Source organism: Corvus cornix, chromosome 2 (genome assembly GCF_000738735.6).
Source record: "Corvus cornix cornix isolate S_Up_H32 chromosome 2, ASM73873v5, whole genome shotgun sequence".
NCBI classification, from domain to species: domain Eukaryota; kingdom Metazoa; phylum Chordata; class Aves; order Passeriformes; family Corvidae; genus Corvus; species Corvus cornix.
In genome coordinates this window covers 130,202,342-130,227,564 of record NC_046333.1, presented here as the reverse complement: position 1 = coordinate 130,227,564, position 25,223 = coordinate 130,202,342, and the positions used below count along the sequence as shown (strand labels likewise).

The 25,223-nt window shown below is 36.3% G+C and overlaps 1 protein-coding gene across 4 annotated transcripts in view; it reads right to left on the bottom strand.

Moving 5' to 3' along the window:
* Nucleotides 1–1,095: 1,095 nt before the first annotated feature.
* Nucleotides 1,096–25,223, bottom strand: part of TMEM67 (transmembrane protein 67) — a 34,069-nt gene continuing 9,941 nt past the window's right edge. For 3 of the 4 annotated variants that reach the window (XM_019289122.3, XM_039549311.1, XM_019289124.3), the window contains exons 8-29: nt 23,977–24,131; nt 23,748–23,856; nt 22,123–22,209; nt 20,118–20,183; nt 17,039–17,195; nt 16,530–16,653; nt 15,577–15,682; nt 13,672–13,728; nt 13,477–13,575; nt 12,888–12,986; nt 12,769–12,777; nt 12,444–12,530; nt 11,596–11,695; nt 11,355–11,494; nt 9,696–9,836; nt 9,142–9,222; nt 7,853–7,969; nt 6,532–6,648; nt 6,345–6,449; nt 5,890–5,992; nt 4,736–4,878; nt 1,096–4,289 (exon numbers count right to left, since the gene is read on the bottom strand). In XM_019289122.3, the coding sequence (XP_019144667.2) occupies nt 4,209–4,289; nt 4,736–4,878; nt 5,890–5,992; nt 6,345–6,449; nt 6,532–6,648; nt 7,853–7,969; nt 9,142–9,222; nt 9,696–9,836; nt 11,355–11,494; nt 11,596–11,695; nt 12,444–12,530; nt 12,769–12,777; nt 12,888–12,986; nt 13,477–13,575; nt 13,672–13,728; nt 15,577–15,682; nt 16,530–16,653; nt 17,039–17,195; nt 20,118–20,183; nt 22,123–22,209; nt 23,748–23,856; nt 23,977–24,131 (2,283 nt within the window). In that variant the 3' untranslated portion in view covers nt 1,096–4,208. The remainder of the gene's footprint in view (nt 4,290–4,735; nt 4,879–5,889; nt 5,993–6,344; nt 6,450–6,531; nt 6,649–7,852; nt 7,970–9,141; nt 9,223–9,695; nt 9,837–11,354; nt 11,495–11,595; nt 11,696–12,443; nt 12,531–12,768; nt 12,778–12,887; nt 12,987–13,476; nt 13,576–13,671; nt 13,729–15,576; nt 15,683–16,529; nt 16,654–17,038; nt 17,196–20,117; nt 20,184–22,122; nt 22,210–23,747; nt 23,857–23,976; nt 24,132–25,223) is intronic. The other variant, XM_039549312.1, reaches the window with a different exon arrangement.

Genomic DNA, 25,223 nt, shown 5'->3' with positions numbered 1-25,223 from the left:
AGAGGCTGGGAAGGAAGGAAAGCGGTGTTCTGGGATGGAGATGGTATACAGGCAATGCTGGAGGAAGCCAATGCTCAAACAGCAGGTTTTTTGGAGGCATCTTGGTTTCATACCTTCTTCCTTTTAGACATATGAACCTGGGACTTCATACTTTTAAACTGACTTTTAAGGCTATGTTTGGATTTTCATTCTTCTCACCAAAGAACCTGTGCTGCAACCCTAAGGCACAGCTTGGCGCACAGTGCTGCCCAGCTCGGCAGCAACTGCCCCGGCAGAGCCTGGCTGCCAGACCTGCAGGAAGGGAGGGGCAGGATCTGCATCTCAGCTGACAGTGATGGGGTGAAGAAGGCTGTGTCAGGCACTGCCTGAAGGCAGTGGCTTGGGGCGCAGGAGAGTTGAACAGGGGATTAGGGCTTTTAATTAGTGAAAAGGTACAGGAGAAACGGGCATGGTACTGGATAGAGAAGAAAAGTTAGGGGAAAGCAGGTAGTGTTGAGGGAGACCAGTTTTGAGAGGTTTGGTAGTTACCTCCTTCCACCATCTGTTTACTTGTGATTTTCTTAGGAGTGTGTCACAATGCCATTGTCCCCTTCACCCACTGCTCAAACACTCCTGCTGAGCCTGAAAACAAACCAAAACCCCTGGAGCTCAGCTTGGCTGGCATCACTGTGCTGCCCACACTGCAGCAGCTGATGGGAGAGTGGAAGCTGAGCACCCTGCCAGCTCCCCTTCTCACCTCTGGTAGGGTTTCCCTCAGTCACACATCTGCCCCTACCATTCAAGTGAATGTTGCAGTAAAATGGCAAGTCCTCACTAGTAAATGAAACTTGTAAATTTTAACATATTTTTGAAGTTACTGTACCTTTGGTCTCTAACTTGGCAAAAAACATCCATCTCATTCCATTAGTTTTGGCTATCCAAAATCATATCCTTTGTTGTTGCACTGACTGCAAAACCCATTTCTCACTCTTGTTCTGACAGAGCTTCTCTGGACTGTAGAGCCAGCAGCAGCCTCTGGCCAGACTCTTGTGCATGGAAGGAGAAACACGTTGTAGGTTTGGGTCAACTCAATTAACAAGTGGGAAAAAACCCATCTCCAATATTTGACTTTTTTTTTATTGCTCAGAGGAACAGACAGGAGAGACTGAAATACCATGTGGGCAAACAGAACATTTAGAAACCTGAAAGACACTCATCACATGAACAACACATTGTAGATGCATATTAATTAAAAAAAACCCCAAACCATTAAGCTGGAAATACAATCACAAGAGATATTTATTGAACAAATACCGAGCTTGGTATTTCCTGAAAAAATATCACGGAATAGGGGAACAAAGCTCAGTCAACCTGTTCCAGGTGTTCATTGGACAGCAAGAATGAAGAAAAGCTTCTATGAATTCCTGGAGCTTTTGACTCCTGTAATTATTTCCTAAATCATGCAGAGTGCCTATGTTAGCTATATTAACATATTAACAAATGATCTGGAAAAATAAAACAGAGTAGTGTGTACACTGAGGAGAAAGAGAGGGCCAAGTGACTGAACTGTTTTGACAGGATGTTTTTAGATTAATTTATCATTTTTCTGTAAGAAGAGTTGCTTTTAGCAGTAGTTCTTGCAAAATTCAAGGTCATTAAAGCTTTCACGTGCCTTTCTGTGCAGCAGATAATTAAAGGCATTATCTAAAGCAAACTCAAAGCAGGAGTTTTGTATGGACAAGTGTACCTGGTTAGCACAAGCAATGAGAAGAGAGCCCAGAGTGAGAGCCCACATGGTGAAATGTCTCCATTTCTGCTGGTACAGAACTGATAAAAACCGAATGAATTAAAACCACACATCTACAGATGCCACAACTACATCTTCATTCTGCTTTCAGACATTCTCTGATTCACCCAAGTCTAGTTAGTTTAGTTATTCTGACTGCAGTTGGTCATAAATCTGACCACTCTGGAGAACGTATGGTTGAGGTGTGGTTCTGTTCCCTGGAAAAACTGCATAATCATGAATACATCATCAGAATTCACAGAGAACAAGCCTGTGCCTGTGACCACTGACAGTGACGCACAGTTCTATTGGACCAGTGTTAGGACACTTCATCAGGGTCACCCTCGCTCATTAATGCACCACAGCAATGCCCTACACCCCTTCAGTCACATCTGTTAGCTTGAGTAAATACGGTCACATGACAAAGATTTTATTTTCTCTCGTTCACTGACTTTGCAGTAGAACTTGTAAGGACTTAAGTTCAGTGAAGCTGTGCAAAGATAGCCACCAAAGAAATACCTGGACACCAGGTGAGGCTAACTTTGCTTTGTGAATGTCCTACTGCAGACTCTTTTTCAGATGGCTCCTTAGCTTAATTTACAGTTTTGGCTCTCAGTAGATCACTGACAAGAAACCTCACAACTAATGAGGTCATACAGTCATGGTTCCCAGTGGAAATACGATTTTTGGCTGTTTAAACAGATCCAGAACCTAATGGACACTTCAATTACTACATTCACCATAAATGCAACAACCTTATTTTTATTTATCTTGGACAATCCACTCCATTAGAAGCTTTGTATTCACACCTTTTCTGAGGCATAGTATGCACCAATAAATTAAGAATTGTGTCCTTAAGCAGACAAAAGCATGACATGGAAATGCCCATACTAAACTGCACATTAATAAATGGATGTCCCACTGGAAATCAACTTTTCAGTTATCTCTCTGGTCACAGCCTTACTGGCAGGCACATTCTATCAGTCAATAGCAACTGTATAGGACTAGGAAGCGACACAGGCTTTGCAACAGCAAAAGCAAATGCAGTGCAGCAGTAGCGACTGTGAGATTTACGTCCATGTTACTCTAAGTTTCATATGATATGACATGGTACCAACATGAGAACATGTTCCTCTTTATGAAGCCAAAAACCATCTGAAATGCAATGCTGCTTCAACTCAGATAAGTACGTCTGAACTGGAAATCTGCTAAGTTAAACCAACCATGTCCTCAGTCTCTGTTTCAGAATAAACATGAGATGATGTTGACTTATATTTTTCTGGTATTTTTGCTCGTGTAAGTCTCTTGTTGAATCATCTAAAGACAAGTAACAGCTATAAACCCAGCAAACACTATTCACGTTTAACCATTTACTGAAAAAACATTAAGTATAAAAAGGTCGGGAGACTTTTCAGTGATAAATATGGGAGGTAGACATCTCAGTTTAAGGTGGTTTGAAGGCCATTCATAACCTCCCTTAACACTTAGTAGGTGGCACTTGAGTAATTATTAACTTGCCTAAATTACAAAAATATGATGATGGTAAAATGATTATGGTCTCTGTTATATCTAAAGATAATAAAGTCAGAAAATTAAGAGACCAAAGGTACATGAGCACCTGTGAAAACAATTCTAAAAAGATTTTTAAAAATTGCTTCCATTTCACTCGTGTGGAAAAGGTGAACAGAATAATTACTGCTGTTTCCCTGAGCATCTTGCATCACATGACAGAAGATCAGGAAAAAATCCGAAATGCTGATGACCATCTCCTCTGCTCCATCATAGCCTCTTTTTCTACATCACTGTAACACCACTGTACCTCAAACACATGGGACATCATGTGTAGGCCACACCCAAGAAAAACAATGATAAACTCCAAGAGAAGAGACAGAATCATACAATACTGTATGACACAAGAAAGAAAAGTAAATTTTCAAGTGGGAGTCGCTGCAAATAAGTGATCTTTAAAAAGTCCTCCTAAAATACTACCTTAATTCAGAACAAAAGCCATGCTGTGTAAAACTCGACATATATTTGGTAAACATCACACCTCAAAATTACTTAAAGAAAAAAGATTGAAGGTATTTTCACAGAACTTCAGAGTTGGCAACCTCTGCTGTCAATCAGATGCTCAAATTGTTGCCTCAAAGTCAGTGGTCCATATCTTATCAAAAGCCATAAAATAATTTTTATCTTTTTTTAATAAAAACAGTAGTAAGTTTACTTCTGTCTTGTTCACATGTACCTTTCTTTCTAAAGGCCTATGGCTTAGTGTTCAGAAATTTAAAAAAAAAAAACCCTATAAATACAGAAAAATAAAGCTTAATAGCACACAACATGTTATTGTTGAAAAGTGCACTACAATTAATCTGCAGGTCAGAGACGCTTCGATCATGTTCATATTTTCCATGATTAAATCCTTAACAGTTCTTCATCTTCTTAATTAAATGAGAAATCTTTGATCCACCAAGGTTTTGGATGCCAAATTCTTCTGCCCAAGTGTATTACGAATAAACCTAAATATCTAAGAGCATTTTAGTAAACATGTATTAATGAAGAAATACTTACATCAGTATGTTTCAGTATCTAAGATAAAATAGTAACTTCAGATTGTCTTTAAATTGTGAATAATATGAATGTATTAGGTGCTTAACTTCCTTTAGCATTTTTAAAAAGTTTCCACTACCTTTCCACCCTAAATTACGATAGAATTACGTGTGATTAATTTTAACAGGTATTTGTGTTTTCTACTACAAATTATTTGTAAACTCTTCATTCAGGATCACCATGTGAACAAAATTAATTTCTCACAAGTCTATTTGACAAAATAAATAAAAAAACTATTTTATAAGTTCTCAGTATAATCTTCTGTCACTGCATACTGCTAACTCTATTATCTAGTTAACTATTTAAACTGCCATACTGACTCCCATTTAAAAAATATTACTGTGTTCTTAAATTGAAATTTACCTCTTGTTGCAAGTATGTTAGAATAGCTGCTAAAACAAAACTTTGGGAAGCTAAATCCACAACGGAGAAAAACAGGATATCAAAGATGAGCAGTGTTGTTTCATTGCCATAATAGAGAACATCACTGAAAGAGTGTCCTTCATCTGTGGAAAGAGAATATTCTTTTACAAATTATTATTTTTAAGTTGCAAGTTTGTGGAGTTTCATCAGTCTATGCTGAGAGAGCTGATAAGAAAAAGGAAAATCAGAGATATAGCAATTTATGGCATTCTACGGCAACATAGAGATAGTTCTGTCATTCTATTGAAAAATAACACAAACTTTTCACTTATAAAATGGCATCATACTGATGAACACAACAGGTAAAACCCATGTGTCACACTCAACTCTATTTACTCCTGAAATCTCAATTAGGTTATTTTAAAAAGTTGTTTTAAACCGAGAAGCAGATGTAACTTCCTCGTCACTGAAATTTTTAGTAACTATTAGCTCTGGCCCCAACTCAACAAGATCATAAAAACATATACTTAATGCCTTACTATGGAGGAGGTTCAGAGCATTATTTTTGTTTAATGGTTAACAGTGCTCCAAAAAATGGGTCTTTTAAGGTGAAAGTACGTTTTTCATAGGCAAAGTACTCTAGACCATTTATCTACTTCTTTATTTTATCAAAAAGCACCACTTTTAAAAGAGAAAAGAAAATGTAAACAATTAAAGGAAACCTACTCTTTTCCCTCTTCCTACTTTTTCAAAAAATGTCCAATACAGGTTTGATTTGAAACAGTGTATTTTCATTACAAATTGTGTATTTCAGTGCCATGAAATCCTGATTTGTATCTCAACTTCTGGGAACTATGGCAGTCCAGACTATCAAACAATGTATTTCTATCAGTGCTTATGATTATGAACTTCATAAACACGTGCACATCTGTATATCCTTTCAGCTGCCTTAAATAAAAAACATCACAGTCAAATGACAAATTATAAATAGGATTTCTGTAACCTAAAGAACTTCTCTTAAATACCTCCCTCACAAGCAGTCACTGAATGATCCCTCCTGCTGTAAAGTCCATTTTAGATTGTAAATCCTGGGAAAGGAATCTACACAGAAACTGGGATACTTAAAATAATACGAACACCACACGTCTTTTTACCATTATAAAAAATACTTTTGTCTATTGGTTCCATGAACTCCATGCCAAGGATTCGTTCAAGCAGCAACTTATCTTTAACAATATAATCCATTTCTTTGTGAACCTGTAAGAAAAGGCAAAATAACACTTCTTGTTTTATGATTTCAAAATTGCTACGAAGTGAAGTACAGCTACTTATATCTTTATGAATGAAACAAAACCCACTGGTCTATTCCAAGATGAAAATAAGTACATAACAAAAAGGATTTGTCATTTTTAAGTGCAGTCTGCACTGCTGGACAGCATTCCAATTGTTTCTTTTTTTTTGAATGAAGCACTGTTCTGGTTGCCATAGAACAACAAATCTTAAAGCACATATGCTTGAAGAGGAATTACAGTTCCTTTGGATTTACAATTTTTAGTATCTACTTAGAATAAGTATATTTTCCTTAATACAGTAATGTCAACATACATACGTGATCAATAAAAGAACTGAGAAATTTGTTCATGGCATTGTAGGCCCTTGTACTTTGTTCGAAAGTATTTGCAAACGAGTCCAAAAGCCTGGCAGGACCACGTTTCTGAAATAGAACAAGACCAAGACTTCAGCAGAAAAAAATCGTATTTTAAATAACATTTAAAGAATACCAATATCTCACTTACTCTTGTTAAGGTTTCATGAATCCAGTCATAGTGCAGTCGCATTTTTCTTGAAATGGAAATCTGAAATGTCTGGCCATCTGTGTTTGGTAACAAACCTCTCTGACTACACAGATTTTCCTATACAATTAAAGCAATTGTAAATTAACATTATTAATGCTATTCATAGACCCAAAAATAGTCAAAAAGCTTTTAATTTCCTCTCTTTCATGTATACATAATATTTAATATCTCTAAATATTTGAATCCACTGCACTCTTGTTCTATTGCAGCAAGATTTCCATAGGACATGAAATCCTGACCCCTGCTGTCACAAAGTCATAGTTCTCTTTTCACCTGTGTTCAGTTCATTACCTTCTAATAATACATATTCTGATATTCATTCTCAAGACCTTTCTTTTAGGTCTATAATTTATTCTAGACTTGTCTCGCTTTTTTTGTTTCTTTGTTTTGGATTCCTGACTTTTTCCATATGTTTTTCAGGTCACATTTTAGAAATCTGAGAAACCCCAAGAAAATAAAAAAATTGACATCTTCATAGGGAAAACCCCCTGCTTTTCCCAAAATTATATGAAAATAAGAAATTAGGAAAAAAATTGTAGGAACACACAAGTCAAAAACATTATTAATAAAATTCCTCTATATTTCAGTGTTTGAGATTTAATTTTCACATGGTTATGGTTTTTTTCTGTCCACTTAACATTGAAATAGCAATATCCTTATTTAAGGTACTTTCATAGTTGTCCCTAAAAAGATACAAGATGTCATGAAATTTAGTGCAGTTTCTGATCTTGTATTAGACCTTTTATATTTGCCTGATCTTGAAGCAAAGATACAACATATGACAAACTAGAAAAAATACTTATGCAAATTAACTTATATAAAGAATGGGTTGTATCACCGTAGTAGAAGAGATGGACTAAAAGAATTAATTGGAAGGTTACGTGTTTCTGCATTAGTTTTTCAGATCTGTCTCTTTACAAAAGCTTTTTGGTATGCACCATTTTGAATGTGGCTGTGACCTTATGAAAAGCTTAAATATTGAAAAGAAGGTTCTTAAATACGTGAAAAAAATCTTTCTACAGAAACAGGAATTTTATATCCTTGAAATCTGAAGAAGTAACAAGAAGAAATAGTGAAGAAAAAGAAAGATAAAGAGCTAGTTAAAAGAACTACTGAGTCATATATTTACATACTAACAGCTGCTATCTTTAGGTAACATGGTTCAATGCAGTGCACAACTGCAGATCCATAATGCAAAGGTGCAGGGTCTTTATATAAAATAAATAATTGAGCAGGTATAAACTTGAATACTTTTACTTACTGCTTCTCTCTTCAGGTTCATATTCATTTCTTCCATATTGGTATCTGCATGTCCATGCACTGAGCGACCATGGATATAATGACCAAAGCAGTTGTGTGACAAGAGAAACACTGAAATCTAAGAGATGGGGGAAGAAAAGAACACTTTAATCAACAATTATCATTTTACTTTTGATCTTCTGAATTCACAGTGAAGATCAGTCAAACCAGCCAGCCCTGCTACAAATACACAGTAGGCAGGTACCAAAAAAACATGGGAGAAAAATATTTACCAACTCTTTTACTAATGAGTTTTATCTATATGTAACTAGAAACACATACCAGCTTCAAGTTTAGTTTATCACAGCAAGGATCCCTGCTTAATTCCATTGAGCCAAGAAGTTAAAGCGCTTAGATTTTATTTTGATTCAAAGGTTATTTCTGTGCTACATAATACACAGGCATGATTCCAGCTGAACTCCTAAAAGACTGTACTTAACAGAGCTTCATTCAGTATGATACTATGCTTATCATTCAGTATGATACAATCTTACATCACATGAACTCCAAAAGTAACTCTCTACAACCCAGGTGCTACATGGGTGTTTCACAGAAGAGGAATAACTAAGGCTGGAAAGATTGATAAAAGGGGCGAATCGGTATTTTTAAGAAGTTCTGGACAAATGAGGTAATCCAGTCTGCTCTGACTGCACTCTTCTTTGGTTAAAAGGGAATTTCTGCAGTACAAAGCTTCAAGACCCATATGTAAAGAAGAGAAAGGGAAGTAGTTCAGATATGAGTAAATGAAAATACATGCAAAAGGTGGTAACTGTTAAGAGGGACAAAAGGAAGTTCAGCAGTTGAGGGACAAACACAAGATAGGAGCAGAAAGTGAACACAAGTGTATTAAATAAAACCAAGACAACCTGCAAGTCAGAAGGATTAAAACACAAACCAATATACAGAATGGCAGCAAATGCTTCCACACCTAATTTCTGTTATAACGTGTTATTTTTGAATTCTGTATCAGCGCATGCAACCAATTTAAATAAAAAAAAGAAAAACAACCCCTAAAAATCAGAGGTATAAAAGAACATATCGACACCTATGCTTCTGGAATCTTTTTCCAATTAAAGTTTAACTGAAATCTTACAGAGTTCACCAATAAAATGAGCTGTAAGAAACATCAGCTTTGGCTGTCAGCTAGTAATCTAAATTAAATGAATAAATATTATTTATTATTCTTAAAACTATCTTATGTACTATTCTATTTAAAATGCCACTCTACAAATGAGACTAAGAAATACTTACATTGCTCACGCAACACAAATCAACAAATTGGCTTATCTTATCCTCAACAAATCTTTCATAAAACACAGCAAAAAATGTAACCTGAAATAAATCAACCAAATTTTCTTTTATTAGCTCATCAGATTTGACATTATTAAGCAATTAATTTCACCACTTAACACCCACAAATAATAGACTTCTGTAGTGGCCACTGTTGCACTGGACTTAATGAAACAGGATTGACATAATACTTCCTTTAAGAAGGAAAGTTGTAGCAAGAACCTGCTTTTCATTTTGAACTTGTCAGATGCTTCAGAGTAATTTAAAATAAAACAAAGCATTTGCATAAATTCACGTCTTTGAGAGGATCAAAATTCTGATTCCAAACTGAGATGTCTCATATCTCAGAAGATTAATTTTGAGTCCCAAAGGTGTACTATGCTAAAACAACTAAACATAACAGTTAAGAACATACCCAGTGCTATGATAAGCAGTTTGGACAGCCTAGTGACTTATTCTAGCTTCCAAGAACCAGCCTGAAAATGAAAATTCAGGATGTCATGTGTTTCACATACTTGTAAGAGGGCAATGGCTACCCAGAGTGCAGCAGACACACCAAATCTTAAAATGCGGCTCCAAGGAGCTACATAGCTCTCACTGCTTCTTGTAAGACTGGAAGAAGCATCCATTAAAGCCAGGTTAGAAAATCCCACCACCTGAAGAGACAAGAAGGTCAATATAACAACAGGAGACAATGAATAGTATTAATTAGGATCCTGTTGTTTCCATCACAACAGGAACTAAGAAAAAATAATGAAAAATGGACCTGGGAGTAGTAGCATGCTCACTATGACAGAGCTCAATTGTGTGATCCAGTGTTGTTACTGAGAAACGTAATTAAAACATAACCTGTACATATATGGGTTGATACATAAATTAAAAAACATGCAGCTAAATCTCACAGGAAGACAATATTGGTTTTTACTGAAAAACTCCAGAAGATTCTACTGCTGTATTGCATAGGGATATAATTTCTGCAAAATTTCAGCTCTTTAGTCCTATATATTCCAGTGTTAAAGCACTTTAGTAACGTATTTTGCAACTCTTAAAAGACTTATTTTTTTTTTGCTTTTATTTAATAGAAAAATATCTTCCTCCACCATCTGTATGGTTGAATCTATTTTAAACAAAAAATCTAGAAAAAGTTCCGAACTAAAAAAGATGAGAGGAACACTATGTGTTGAAACACTTAAGAGGAGAAAAATGAGTGAAAATCTTTCAGAACAGAAGTTGCACCAAAATATACTGGTGGTGGGTTGACCATTTCCTCATGTCCTAGTGCTTAATACTTGGGAGAAGAGACACCCACCTCACTACACCCTCCTTTCAGGTAGCTGCAGAATGCAGAAAGAACAGGTGCTCTCTTTTCTCCCATTCCTCTTATGTAACATGGCACTAAGTTGGTCCTGGCTGGTATTTACCAACAGCAAAAATGCTCACGTAGTGAATGAGGAAAGTTTCAGGACTTTCATTATTTAATTTAAAGGACAAATTTAAAAATTGACTATAAAATTGAATAAGAGTATTAAAATACGTATACGAACCACAAAAACAACTATATGCTAAACACTAAGAATACTTCCCAAGATACAAAAAATTACTAAACTATAAAAGAAACAAACCAAAACATTTTTTAAAAGCTAAAGCACAGTTTCTCACATATCCTGAAGCTGTAACTGAAGGCATACTGCCATCAGGAACAGAACTGGCACATTTTATTTCCTGCATTAGAAAAGGGCACTGCAGCAAATTAGCAGGAAGGAATTAGCAAATTCTGCAGCAAATTAGCAGTTCAGACAAATATGAAATCAGAAATAAAGCAATAGACTGTGGCAGGAATGGGCTAGTAGGCAAATAAAGAATTGAGTGTGTACACAGATTTATCAGTCTCTTAAGCCCTTTAAGGTAACTCATTACCTTAAAAGAAACCCCAAACAAAACTAACAAAGGTCTCTAAGGTATTTAAAGGTTGGATTTTTTTTTTTTAAGTCTTCCTTAATGAAATATTGCAATGACTTGTAAAATAATTATTTTGATTTTACATGATTTCAAGTGAATTTAAAGGTGATTCCCTATTACCACACAGAATGCAAGAATTAAAAACCAGACCCTTATGTTACACTCTGGTTATGAATTATAAATAATAATAGTAATAATAATAATAGTAATATTACCTCCAGAAAAAAAAGAACTGCAAGCACTTGAAAGAGAGGATTTATTTTCCTCATTGTCTGAATTTCATTCCATTCATTTGCTATAAAGTATGTCCTCCATATGCTCACAGGCGCAGCTGCACTTTTAATAACACCTTCACCTAAAAAGAGTACATACAGTAAAGCTCTAAAATTAAATATCTGAGAGTAATATCTGAATTTCACCAAAGCTGCTTATACAAACAAGTGTAGTTTGAGTTACCTTCAACTGCTTTAAGAACTTTGCCCTTAGGTCTTTCCCAGTCAATAAAGAAAATATCAATAGTAAGTTGTGAAACCAGCAAGTGTAAAAATTGTAGAGCCTAAGAGAGAAAATGGAGAAACACAAGAAGTAAGGACAGAAATAGCATATACACAGTGATGAAGGAATAGTCATTGCATAGATTATTCATTAAACATAACAAGCAGTATCTTGACTATACATGAGACTGCAACTTTATTACCAGCTTTTGATAATTTTTATGTTTGTTTAAAAGCTTGGAATAATGGTAAGTCATGTGATGATGTCCAAAATTACGAAGAAAATACAGCAAAGTAACAAATTAAAAAAACTGACTAAATATTTCCCCGTAACATACTAACCTGCACTACGAATTCCAATTCAATACAATACCCATAATTTATACAATATTTGTATGTGCCATGAAGGCAGAACAGTGATCTCAGAATTCTACATATTTGAACATAATTATTTAAATCTGTCTTCTTTCTAATCAGGAACTCACAGCACTTCCATTCTGCTTTAAACAAAAGTACTTGCTTTCTTGACACGATGCTATTTTATTTGGGTTTCTTTATACCTTTATCCTTGAAAGAATGATTTTTCAGTCTTTCTTTTGTAACCATCTTGAGATACTTATTTTCCTATAAGGACTCAACAAAATAAACTTCTATGGAAAAATGACTTAATTCTTAGAAGAATATAACTATTAGGACATAACATCTACACACTAACAACTAATAACTATACAAGATACTTAAAAACAAGCCTACTGAAAATATACAGAAGCATGTTGACATATATTTTATGGCGAGGAAAAAATTATTTACCTTTAAACTAAATGCACACGCTATGTATGTAACAAAATCTTCTTCTTGAGATGGAAGAGGTAAAAGGACAGATACAAACTGCTGAGCCTATAATCGAGAAGTTACATTGAAACAGTTCACCTGGCATATGTGACAACTGTAATAAATGCTTAAGTGTGAATAAGCTTTTCCAAAAAAAGATCAATATTTAATGTGCAATCATTTTGAATGTGTAAATTATTTTAAGTGACTATTAAGCAGACTGAAAGTACAATGAATCCTAAGGAAAAGAAACAGGTGAACACAAAATTTAAGCACACAAAACAGAATATTATATAGAACTTGCCTCAATAGTCTGACAAGAAAAAAAAAAAAGAACAGAAGAAAAAAGAAAATTAGTGTTAATGTAAAAACAGATTTAATATTACTAAGTTTTTATACATCCAAATCTGGAAAAACACTTACTTTGAAGAACACAAGCCAATAAATCCCTGTGCCCAAGGTGATGATAAAGAAAACGTTGGCAAGGTCTCCAGCATAGAACAGTAAGAACTTGAAAACCGTCTGCAATTAGAAAAACAGCTGTAGACATCTGTAAAGCTAATTAAGTAATGCATATGCTCATAATGCATTCATATAAAATGTTATGCAGCTCACATAGGAAACTCTAGTACTGAAAAGTAGCCCTGAACAAAAGTTTTCCACTCTAGTTATATATTTATTGTATATTGACTAGCTGAAACTCCTACATGCTGGTCTTTGTTCAAAGAAGAATTAATCTGAAAACTAAGTCCACTCAACTGATCAGAATAGCTCTGTAAATACCTTTTTTTTTAGAGCAGCATTTCCTGAATGACAATATCAGCATCAAAAAGAATGCAAAAACCTACTTTCTCAAGTGAGCCTAACTCTGGGGCACAGTTCTATGCAGCTAGGCTAGAAATTATTTCAGTTACCTTAAGAAGATGAATAGTTATAATCACAGGGAACAACAGCAAAGGTGTCCTTACAGAGAGGAAGAGATATACCATCTCAGTTTGCCAGCTGTTCATACCTGCAAGTCAATTATGGAGCTTCCTGTCCGCCTCTTCCAGCCTGCAGTCTTGAGAAGGGACCATAACACTGCCAGTCCACCCAACACACCCAATGCAATCTGAAAATAACAAAAAATTATTTGCAGATATTTTTAAAAAAACACAAAATAGAAGTAAATCATTATATTAACAAATTAAATGGAATTACAACTTACATCAGTCTGAATCTGAGCCTCTGACTGATTCATCTCATAGCTGACTGCGAAAGAAACCTGAATATTAAAGTACAAAAAGTAAACACGCATAGAACTCTGAAGTGCTACAACCATTACAGACAGTGATAGCTGTCACAGTTTCAGTTGGTGGGAATTCCCATCTAGGGCTACTATACAAGTACCACATACATCTTTTTTTACTGCATATGACCTGGTGTGCTCTGGTGCCAGGCTTAGTACTGGCATGTGCTATGCTACTCTTAGTGCAGATTTTACCAGCAGCAATGCTGGGGATGGGTGCCTGCCATCTGCAAGTTACCAGCTATACCTATTTGGAATTCTTTCAAATGTGCAAGATTTTTTTCCTCCTGAAAGGAGACACTGAATGTTTGATACTTTCCCTTTCATCAGTGATTAAAGGCAACCTTGATGTAATTACACCAATGTGCAAAATCATATGGTAAACTTGCATAGCTCAGATACTGGGGTTTTTTCAGCTTGAATGAAATAAAAATTGTCATGCAGCATCGAAATTGTTCCCTCTAGCTTAAATTTAACCCAAGACCTCTTTTGACTTTGGTCTGAAAAATTTGTACATGGAAGAGAAAATGTCTGGCTTGTTTGTAATATTCTGGCCTGAGTCTTTGTCACTACACAGCTAGATTTAACACAAATATGATAATAAATAGTATTTTTAATTAAGTTTAAAAGAACTATCAACCCTCCGTGCCCCCAAAACAATCCGTCCTTCCCTACACCTTGTCTTCCCCAAACACTTGTTCCTGTCAGACCTCCTTCTATCACTGCACTTGGACTTAAGTCTAGATATCCTCAGTTACTAGAAGCTCAGTGTTTACAGAAACTGGTAACAAAATTCAGTGTCTCTCTTTAGTTGCATAAAATTTGTTAAATGCAACAAGACATCCAAAATTGACAATACCCAAATAGATCTCACATAGATGTAAGGATGAAATCATATGACAGAAAGCTGAGGAACTGAAAACAATTGTTCCTACCATCACTATTTGAATGAATTACTTTGTAGATACAGCGCTGTTTCAGTGGTTAAACAAAGATATCACTTAAGCATGCAAAAACTGTCTTGATTTTTCTACTTTCAAATTCTCTTGCTTTCATGCAACTAATATGGAACTCAAGGAATGCTTCTAGCACCACAAATTTCTTCTAGCTAGATATCTCTTTGTACTGGAAGTCTGAACTGTTGAAGGTTGACAAGCAGAAAATGCTAATATTCTTTTTTTTTTTAATAGGTGAATGATTATTCTACCATCCTAAGATCAACATTTTTACTTTTTAAAGCAGTGTGATCTAACACACAAACAAGGCAGAAGAATGGGACATCTGAGCTGCTGCCCATGAAGGCAGGCGAAAGGGCAAGTAGGAAATGCCCCTTCCCCATCTGCTACAGCAGAATTTGGTGGTTTTCAGTACAGAAAGACAAAACACTACAGGATGTTTTAAATACATTACCAATATTTTAACCTAAACTACAGGTGACCTGAAATGTTTGTGTCATAACAACCTCCCCTTAATGCATTGTTTAAATAAAAATAATAATTCCTTGCATAAATTGTTTGCAGTGTTTTATAGAGTCCTTTATCTGTTATTTTCCTATTACTGTGTGTATAATTTTATTTGAACTATAGCCTAATTTAGCATTATAAAACCAACTTCAAATTCTAAGTATTTTAAGTTAAAAAAGACTGAAGAAAAATTGAAAAGAGAATTCTTTTAACTGATTTGTCTTAAAAGGTGTTAGTGAAAACTTATAACTTCAAAACTGATCAGAATGAGAAACTGCTTATTAGATTTTTATAACCCACTGCCAAAAACCAGAATTTCAACAGAACTAAAAGTATAATTAAGGTAGCACAAAGATCTCACCATGACACTCTGGGTTTCAGGGTTTTGGATAAGCACATCTGTGTAAGCAACAGTAACTAGAGGAGGGTAGATAGTTCCTCTCTGTGTATGGGATACCAGACGAATACTGCAGAAATACAGAGTATGATTTTTAATACAAAAAAATGGATGAGTGCTTGGAAAGCAATCATTGAAACTTGTACTTGTAAGAAAATACTAAATGAACAGAACAGCCTGATCAATAAAATGTGAATTTCTAACCCAATGACATGGCACTTCACATTTTAAAAGCAACTGGAGTGTACAAAGGCATGTACACAAATATATAAAAAGAAAAACATGGGAAGGGTTGTTTACTTGTAAGAAAATACCTGAATCAATCTTTACCTGTCTGCATCTCCCAGGAGGACATCACAAAAAGAAGGAGAAAAGAAGTTTCTTCCAAAATATATTCCAGCTGAGATGAGCAATTAGTATTGACTCTAACAGGTAGTCTCACAATTTCAGTTAAATGACTACAAGCCTACTCTGGATTGTATAACAGAATAAGCAACAGGTTGTAAAAATACTGCAAAAAATAATACGGAGTATGAAATAACACCCTTGTATAGTCAGCAACACACACATTGAAAAAGAATGAACAGAGGAGTTTTTAGGCCTTTCCAGACAACACCTGCTTCTATGAGGTGACTGAACACCTGCTAAATTGCATTATGCAAACACGGTCTGATCCTTGTACCTGGAAGGGAATCATGGTGATTTTAACTCCCACAAGTCAATGTTGTTTTCTTTCACTCATCAGAACAACCTATGGAAATTCATGCTATTTCAAAATATGCAATGGAAAAAGCAGCATATATTACATATTAGACATATTAGAAAATACATAATAAAACCACTTTAAGACAATAAAATGCAGACTGTGCAACACTGGCTTTATTTTCTATGTACTATATATTATATGAATTAATCACCTTATTGTTATTTTGCTAGCAATCCGAATTACCCTTGGTGGTTTTCCCAAGTCATTCTCTTTTCCACTAAGTGTATCCACCAAAAAAAATCGACGAGTCAAAAGCCAGTTGTTCATATTACTGCCTATGAAAAAACATAACAGTTTCGCACACATTATTCAACACACAAAAAGAATGAAATGTGTTAGAAACAACACATATGATTGTATAACACATGGTAACTACTTAGGATATAAAATTGTTTATTTTCAATTTATACAAATGCATAATGAAATAAGATTATTCTACTTGTGCATATTACTGATCGGAACAGTGTATGCAACCAAAGCTTGCACTTAAACTATCAGAACTTGCCCTGCCCACAAAATACTAAATTTTTTAAATGGAAGCAAGTTATGGCGTGTTGTGATATCTTTAAAAACAACATAGTAACAGTAATTAATATAGATTATTTCTACTTGAAGTTTTCAGCTTGTTTAATTTCAGACATGTTACTAGCATCATCTTACCTTGATTAACAAACTTTTCATTGTATTGAAGATTCAAATTTAAAACTGGCACGGCCCAAAGATGTCGTTGTCCATCGCCACCATTATATTCAAGGAACAGGTCATAAAAGACTGGATTAGCAAAATCCAATAAAATCTTAGAAACTGAAATTTTGCACTACAGGAAAAAATGTGAAAATAAAAAGATCACTTTAACTGTTTAATTATTTTGTCAAGCTGTGGATTCCTTCCCTACAAAATTATTGTGGAATCTGTCCCACTTCTTCACAAAAGAGACTATCACAGAATCATCAAGGTCCCACATGAGCCTCCTTTTCTCCAGGCTAAACACTCTCAGCTCCCTCACAGGACTTTGCTCCAGACCCTTCACCAGCTCCGCTGCCCTTCTCTCCATGCTCCAGCACCTCAATGTCCTTTTTCAGTGAGGGGCCCAGAACTGGACACAGCACTTGAGGTGTGGCCTCACCAGTGCCCAGTACAGGGGAACAATCACTGCCCTGGTCCAGCTGCACAATCCCTTGTACAGGCCAGGATGCCATTGGCCTTCTTGGCCACCTGGGCACATGCTGGCTCATGTTTGACCAGCTGGCTGTCAACCAGAAACCTCAGTTCTTCTTCTGCTGGGCAGCTTCCCAGCCACTTTTCCTCCAGTCTGAGCACTGCGGGTTGTTGTGACCCAAGTGCAGGACCTGGCACTAGGCCTTGTTGAACCTCATGCAACTGGCCTTGGCCCATCAATCCTGCCTGTCCAGATCCCTCTGCAGAGCCTTCCTGCCCTCCAGCACATCAACATCCCATCCAACCTGGTGTCATCTGCAAACTTGCTGAGGGGTGCCCTTGATCCCCTTGTCGAGGTCATTCATAAAGATGTTAAACAGGACCAGACCCACTACTGAGCCCTGGGAAACACCACCAGTGACCAGCTGCCAACTGGATTTAGCTCCATTCACCACTCTCTGGGCCTGACATCCAGTCATTTTTTCATCCAGTGAAGAGTGCACCTGTCAAAGCCACGAGCAGCCAGTTTCTTGAGAATGCTGCGGGAAACGGTGTCAAAATGCTTTAGTGAAGTACTGATAGACAAGGCATTCCAGCTATCTGCAAACAATTACAAAGTACTAATGATTTTATGCAAACTTCTCGGAAATGGTTGCAATTAACTGGAATGACTAATGGAGAATGAAGCTCTTAACATTTTTCAAGAGATTTGGAAAAAATATCCTAGCGAACCTCACAGACATAAAATTTGAAACAGTGTAAACATTAAAGTCAAGAAACATAAATGCTGAAGTCATGGAGTACTGAATCTGGTTCTGGGCCCACCAGTACAGGAGAGAAAATAAGCTACTTGATACAGTCCAGCACAGGCCACTATGGTGAGGAAGGGACTGAAGCATCTCTGCTATGAAGAAAAGCTGAGACTCTTTTACCTGGAGTTAAGAAGGCTCAGGGGGATCCTATCAATGTGTACAAATATTGTGCAAGGGAGGGTGTACAAGACAGAGCCAGGCTCTTTTCAACAGCACCCAGTGACAAGACCAGAGGCAATGGGCATAAACTGAAACAGGAGGCTCCCTCTGAGCATCAGAAGACAGAGGTTTTCACTGTCACAGTGACCAAGCACTAACACAGGCTGTCCAGGGTGGCTGTGGAGTCTCTCTCCCTGGAGATAAAGACCTATGTGGATATGGTCCTAGGCAACCTGCTCTATATGGCCCTGCTTGAGCAGGGCTGTGGACAAGACAGCCTCCTGAGGTCCCCGACTACCTCAACCACTCTATGATTGTGTGAAGAAATTACATGTGAAAGTAGGTAACTTTTTGCATATGTGAACAACCATGCATGTTTAAATACTCCTATAATTTGTCAACCATGTTTTCTCCAAAGCCATATGGAAAAAAAAAAGTAATGTATACAATGGATGAAAATAATTATACTAAAAAATACTCAGTAAGTTATTGATGTGTCTATTCAAACCCAACCATATTAACTGTTATTAATACTGAATAACAGGTAATAACAGACTCAAGACCAAATAATCAAGATTTTAAAAAGAAAAAAACCCCCATACTTGACTAGTTCAGTGATCCTAAATAGAACATGTTTTCATTCTGTCTGAAATACTGAAATATGGATTAAACAACATTAAACAATATGGAAGAATAAAAATATTTAACAAAGATTTGTCAATGTTATTTGGTAAACACTTTAAATTTCCCAGACTAAGCTTTGACAGCCTTCCAAGACTTTCACACCACCTAAATAGCATCCAGAGTTTATATATTTTTACACTTCAACACATAATGTGGGGAATGGTTTTCAATGTTAGATGGTAATTAATAAACAATATTCATATAGAGGTATGAGATGCTGTGCACACATATGGAGTTTTATAAAGATGCTTCTTTCTCCACTCCCTTGCCAAAGAGAGTACCACCTTCCCATTTAACACATTAAGTGACAAAAATTGAAACTTTATCACTGGCAGAACCATTTCTGCAGCTGACGTGATTTAGTGTTCTATCCCCTCTTCCTTTCCTGGTGTTTAGTAAAGTAGGAAAACCCCAATGGTTTTTTTTCATAGTTAAGACAGCTAAAGAATCTCTTTCCTCTGATGAGTCACCTATTCTATTAAAACACATTTTCAATCTCTTTACTGAATTCACTAAAATCAGGGCATACAGTAAAAAGTAAATGGGAACAATATAGAGGCACCACATGACTGGATTTGCCTTCTTTCCCTATGAAAACTGACCAAAGATGGTGGTAGGAAAATTAGGAGATATGATACAAAGCATATGGCTGTCATTATTTAGGCACTGTGTTCTTCAACTGCTAAGTCAGCAACCTCACAAATACAAATGCCAGTTTAACTTATTGTGATTATGCTATGTAGTAAACAAGTTTTGTGATATAGTTAAATAATTTAAAAAACCCCACACTTACTTTACTCAATTTCACAAGAAGGAACTCCATGTTGCAGCTTATGCCTAAACTCCAAACATTCTTCTATATGCACTGAATAACTAATGACATATAAGGCAGCTTAATTCAAAATAGCATTTTATATATTACTTACACTTTGTTGGTAAGTTGTTCCAAAAGCAAAAGCTGCATTCAATTTAGTTTGGGTATCAGGACAAAGCTGAATAAAACATGGTTATAATTAGGTTAATTCAAAGGTCTCATTTTCTCATGCAAAAAATATTTACAGGCACCTCAAGCACTTATGCATTCAGAGTTCTCACAAAAGATATTTTGTTCTATTTTTTAATAAGAGAAGGATTGATTTTGGAGTAAATACAGTTATTTATTTCACTAATATTGATGTTCTTAAAACGCTGGTTTAGTTTATTCATACTTGCATAGCATTTTTCAGTTCCATCGCAGAAATCTGTGGACAGCAGCATCCAACCAGGCAAGAACAATCTTTCTGTGGACTGAATATTAAATGCACTGTGCTGCCTCAAGCTCAATCAGTGGCTTCTGCTAAATTCAAGAATCCCATAAGAAAAGAAGTCCACATTCACACAGCCCTGTTTCTCTTAAGCTGGCATTCTCAGAGGATCAAAGTTATAGCAAATAACAGATTTTTTTTTCTTTTTTTAATACAACATTTATACTTTCAGCAAAGAACAGCAGATTCAGCTGAATCTGGAAAAAAATGGGCCAAAGTCTAACTAAATGAGTATGGCATTTCGTGGAGGGCACAGCCATTTTCCCGAAATGAAAATCAAGTCTAAATTTTCATAAAACACAATTCTATTAGTGTGAAACTGAAATTCTGGGAATTGCTACAATTATGCATTGAGACCATTTTAGCACTGTAATGTCTTATCATCATGCACAACCTACTACATTAAAAGAGGCTTTGAATGGGAAAGCTATTCCTTTCCCATTTGCTCTGGATAGCTGTTAAAAGCTTTGCCCTAGAAAATGTGCCCCAATAAACCTAAACTTCTATGTCAATATATAATTTTCTAGGCATAGTAACTATCTTAGTAACCTGTTCTGTCAGACACTACTTTTCCTTAAAACTGGAGATGCAGATGCAAGATGGCTCATCCTGAGGCAACAACAAAATAAATCCTGAATGTCAGCTGCTCTTCTGTAGACACTGGAGTGTCTGAAGTGACGTGCTCCAATAGAAAAGAGACGGACAATTCCCAATTGTTCTTGCTAGTGCTCCTATTGTTGTCTGCCTAGAGAAGTACTGAGTGCCTAGATCACCACTGGACTGCTAAACAAATTCTATTCTGCAACATGTTGCAGCTGCCAATTGTTCTCTCTGATAGACTAATTACTATTGCACTTTCTAATTGCTGCTAACTTGCATTTTTCACCACCTAACTATGCAGCATGGTACTGCTGAAGTAGAATGTCCATGTCCCTGAAATCTAAGGGCGTAGTGTCCAAGGGTACTTCTACCCAGTAGTCCCCCTTCCTATGTAAAGTCTCCCACCAAGTATTTATAACTTTCTGTTATTAAAAAGACAGGCACATGCTGGTCAAAGTGTACATTTTATATTTAAAAACAAAAGAAATAAGAAAGCAAAAAATTCCAAGACGACACAAAGAAAATAGTGTAGATCAGCTTTCCTACCTGCCTTGACAGTGACATAAACACTGATTTGGTTGTCACCCCCATGATGTGTGCAAATAGGTGACAGCATCTAATAGGGACATACTCATAGAATCATCTATAAACACATGTGGACAAAGAGCTAAAGAATACACTTTTCTCAACAAGAAAAATAGGTTTAATAAGAAACTACCCACGTGAGCAACTATGCTGAATGGAAGACAGAGATAGTTGGTTCTAAATTACTAACACTGTTTTTCAGAGCTTTCCAATATGCCAGATTTATGCTGGTCCAAAGGATGAAGGCAGTGTTGATGAATTTATACTTTTGATTTTGTAGAGATCATTGTGAGCGAGAATAAAGGGCTATTTTCCCTAACCTAGCTCTACAGTTATGAACTGTCATTAGTGTAGTAACCAAACTCTTGGCCTTTGCCTTAATTGGGCTAAGGACACTCAGAACGTTGTGTTATCAAGAAAAGATTATTAAAATCAAACATACCTGTAAGATGCCTCCTTCCAAACTTTGCCACTTTAGAAAGTTTCCTGCAGCATCAAATGAGGCTGCAATAAATTGCAGCTTTACATCCTGATGATGAAAAAAAGATTAAGAACAATGAAACTGCCCTGAAGTGGACATTCACATTTTAGAGACTGCTCTCCAACTGTTTGACGTTTCCTAAAACTTCCAGCATAATCCTTCATTTTTTCCCCCTTTCTGATTTTGTTTTTAATCTTGGGTTTTGTAGTTTACTTTTTAAAAAAAACCATACCATTCTTCTGCAGCTTTACTGGTGAATGGAAAAAGTTCCAGAGGAACTTCGACACAGGTGGACATGCCCTAAACTAATTCAAAATCTATGCAGATTTCTGATGTATACTATGCTGGAATATTGAGGGCTTCCAGGACCTTCAGTGTTAGGAGGAATAACAAGTATTTTAGTAATTAAAACAACTGCTGCATTGCAACATTGTTCAATTTAAAACACAGCCTTGTAGAATATGGCGGAAAAAGGCTATCATTTTATTTCTGAGACAGGAAGAAAACTCTAGATAAATTGGCAGTACAACTGACAAACAGGTTATCACTAATACTACTTTCTGTGATTACCTGAACTTGAATAACCTATTCCAGCTACTCTATTTTTACAGTGAATTTGGAAAAATAAATCACTTTACTGTTTATTTACTCTCCGATTTCTTCATAAAACTGTGCCAGTAAACAAGCTACTTAAGCAGTCCGTTCCTCCCAGGGATGGATATCTGGCTTTGATAACATTAAAATTATTTTCCTCACCTCTTTTTTTTTTCTCTAATTGACTGCAGTAAGAGGTTCTAATACACTGACTCCACCTCTGATACAATCAGCTTGTAGAGATTTGTAACAGAAATATTACAAGTGGTATAAATCAAATAGGGAGAGAAAAGTGTGTGTGAGCAATAGAAAGGGTTAAACACCACAAAATAGTGATGAAGAACACTGTTCCCAGCTACAGAGATGATAAATGGGCTGTGATAAAACCTGGCATAGACAACTTGTCAGCAAAAGACCCTGCACTTTGGCACACCAGAAGGGTGGCAGCAAAGATACAGCATGTCACATTTACCCCTCTTTTTCACATTAGTTCACCACAAAATCTGACAAAAGGATGCACATATTTCAAACATGGAAAAAAGACAAAGACAACTTTGCCTCAGATTTATGAAGAGGGAAGTAAACAAGACTCTGAAACAAAAGACAATGTCAAAACAACTATGAATTCCTAAGGTGTCTAAAAGGTTTGTCTAATTACAAATTTACCACTGCCAATCCAGATCCTTGGGGACACACTGAACAGTTAAAAGATGGCATCCTGTGCTCCTTGTGCCCTGGTCAGACCACTCAGGCAAGCACACCTTGGCCTTATGAGAATGTGGCTATGAGAGTGTAAGCAAAGGAAGTGACTAGACATTACTTTACGTAAATAACACCTTCCTCTTCCGTAAGATCTCACACTGAGTTCTGTTACATTCACTGCCTAAAATTTACCTTCAGTAGAGTCACATCTATAATAAATCTAAACCTTTTTATGTGATTCTGTCCTCTTCCTAACGTATGCTTCCCTATGTCTACTACCCAACACCTACCTTATCTGTTCCCTTAAAACTGAAGGCTGTAGGAAAATGATTTTTCTCAAGCACTTGGGATGCTAATCCAGGTTGGTCACCATAATACAGCCATGGAAGATTATGTCTCCTGAAAAGAATAACAATGTTTTCTCTAAAGAAACATAATCTTTTTCATCAAATAACATTTAGAATAATAATTTCCATACAAAGCTATTAAAGACCAAAACTTATGGAAAAGGCAACTTACCAGTAGGGTATTGAATGAACGATGCCTACCCTGGCTGTACTGACAAAAATATACTGAAACAAACCACAGGCATCAGTACTTGAAGAACTCAATGAGTTCATATTCATCACACACATATTTCCAAGAGCTTGGCATGCTGTTAGATTAGAGTACAACTGCAGTGGAGAAACACAAGAACACAGAAGAAAGTATTTAATCACCTCTCCTTTTTGTGAGGCAGCCAGAAAATTAATGTTATTTTTAAGAAGCCACTCCTAAACCCTTGTTTTCACTTGAAAGTAATTTCATTTTGTCAACACCTAATATTTTCTCCCAGGTATTCAGGTACCATATTTTTATAGATCTGCAGATGGCAGCACGAAATCAATATTCTCACTTTTTCAGCTTATTTTAGTTGCATCAGCTGGATGGTAAAAAGTGACAGAAATGTCAAAATCTGCACTTAGAAAACAAGGTAAAAATCAAAATGTTTAATACCACTTAGGCTGTATGGCAAAGATGACTCCAGCAAAGACCTCAGACTGACAACTACAGATGCATGTAGTCTAAGTATTTTCTCTTCAGTTTTATGTTCAATTTTGTTAAACACAGCAGTGCCAAGTGATATGCAGAGGTGACGCCTGGCATCTGTGTGCAGTGGTCATTGCACTGGTATTAACTTGCCACCTCCTTACCCCCATTTGTGTGGGTCAGACCAGCAGCTGCTCATCACATTGAGGCAGCACCTCTGAATTGCTGAGCAGGGTGAGGCAGACAAACAGGATAAACTGATGTCAGTGGTAAAGAATGGGACCAGTGGGGTAATACATCTCAGAGCTGTGTTTATGAGATGGTGATGGGAGCAGCCACAAAGGTGATCTGGGAAAATTCTGAACAGAAGTCTGCTGAAACACTGACTGAGAGGACACCTGCCAGCCTGTGAACATGGCCTGGGAGTCTGAAACATCCTTGAGAAGTGCAGCTGGGCACTCGAACTTCAGAGACCTTCTGAGATACCATCAATAAGCACAAACTCAAGGAATAGTAACGGCAACCTATCATCTGGAAAGATGAAAAAGAGTCTAGAACAGGCTTAGGGTTTAGAAGGGGGAAAACATTCCAAAGGAGTAGACATAGGCAAGTGCTGTTGTTTGTTGTACATGAAAGAGTAGAAAAAGAGTCTGGAAAAAACAAAATGTAGCCCGAGAGAATTTAAAACATTGTCATCTATTGGCTGCTCCAGGTGGTGCTGTCCTACACCACCTTAT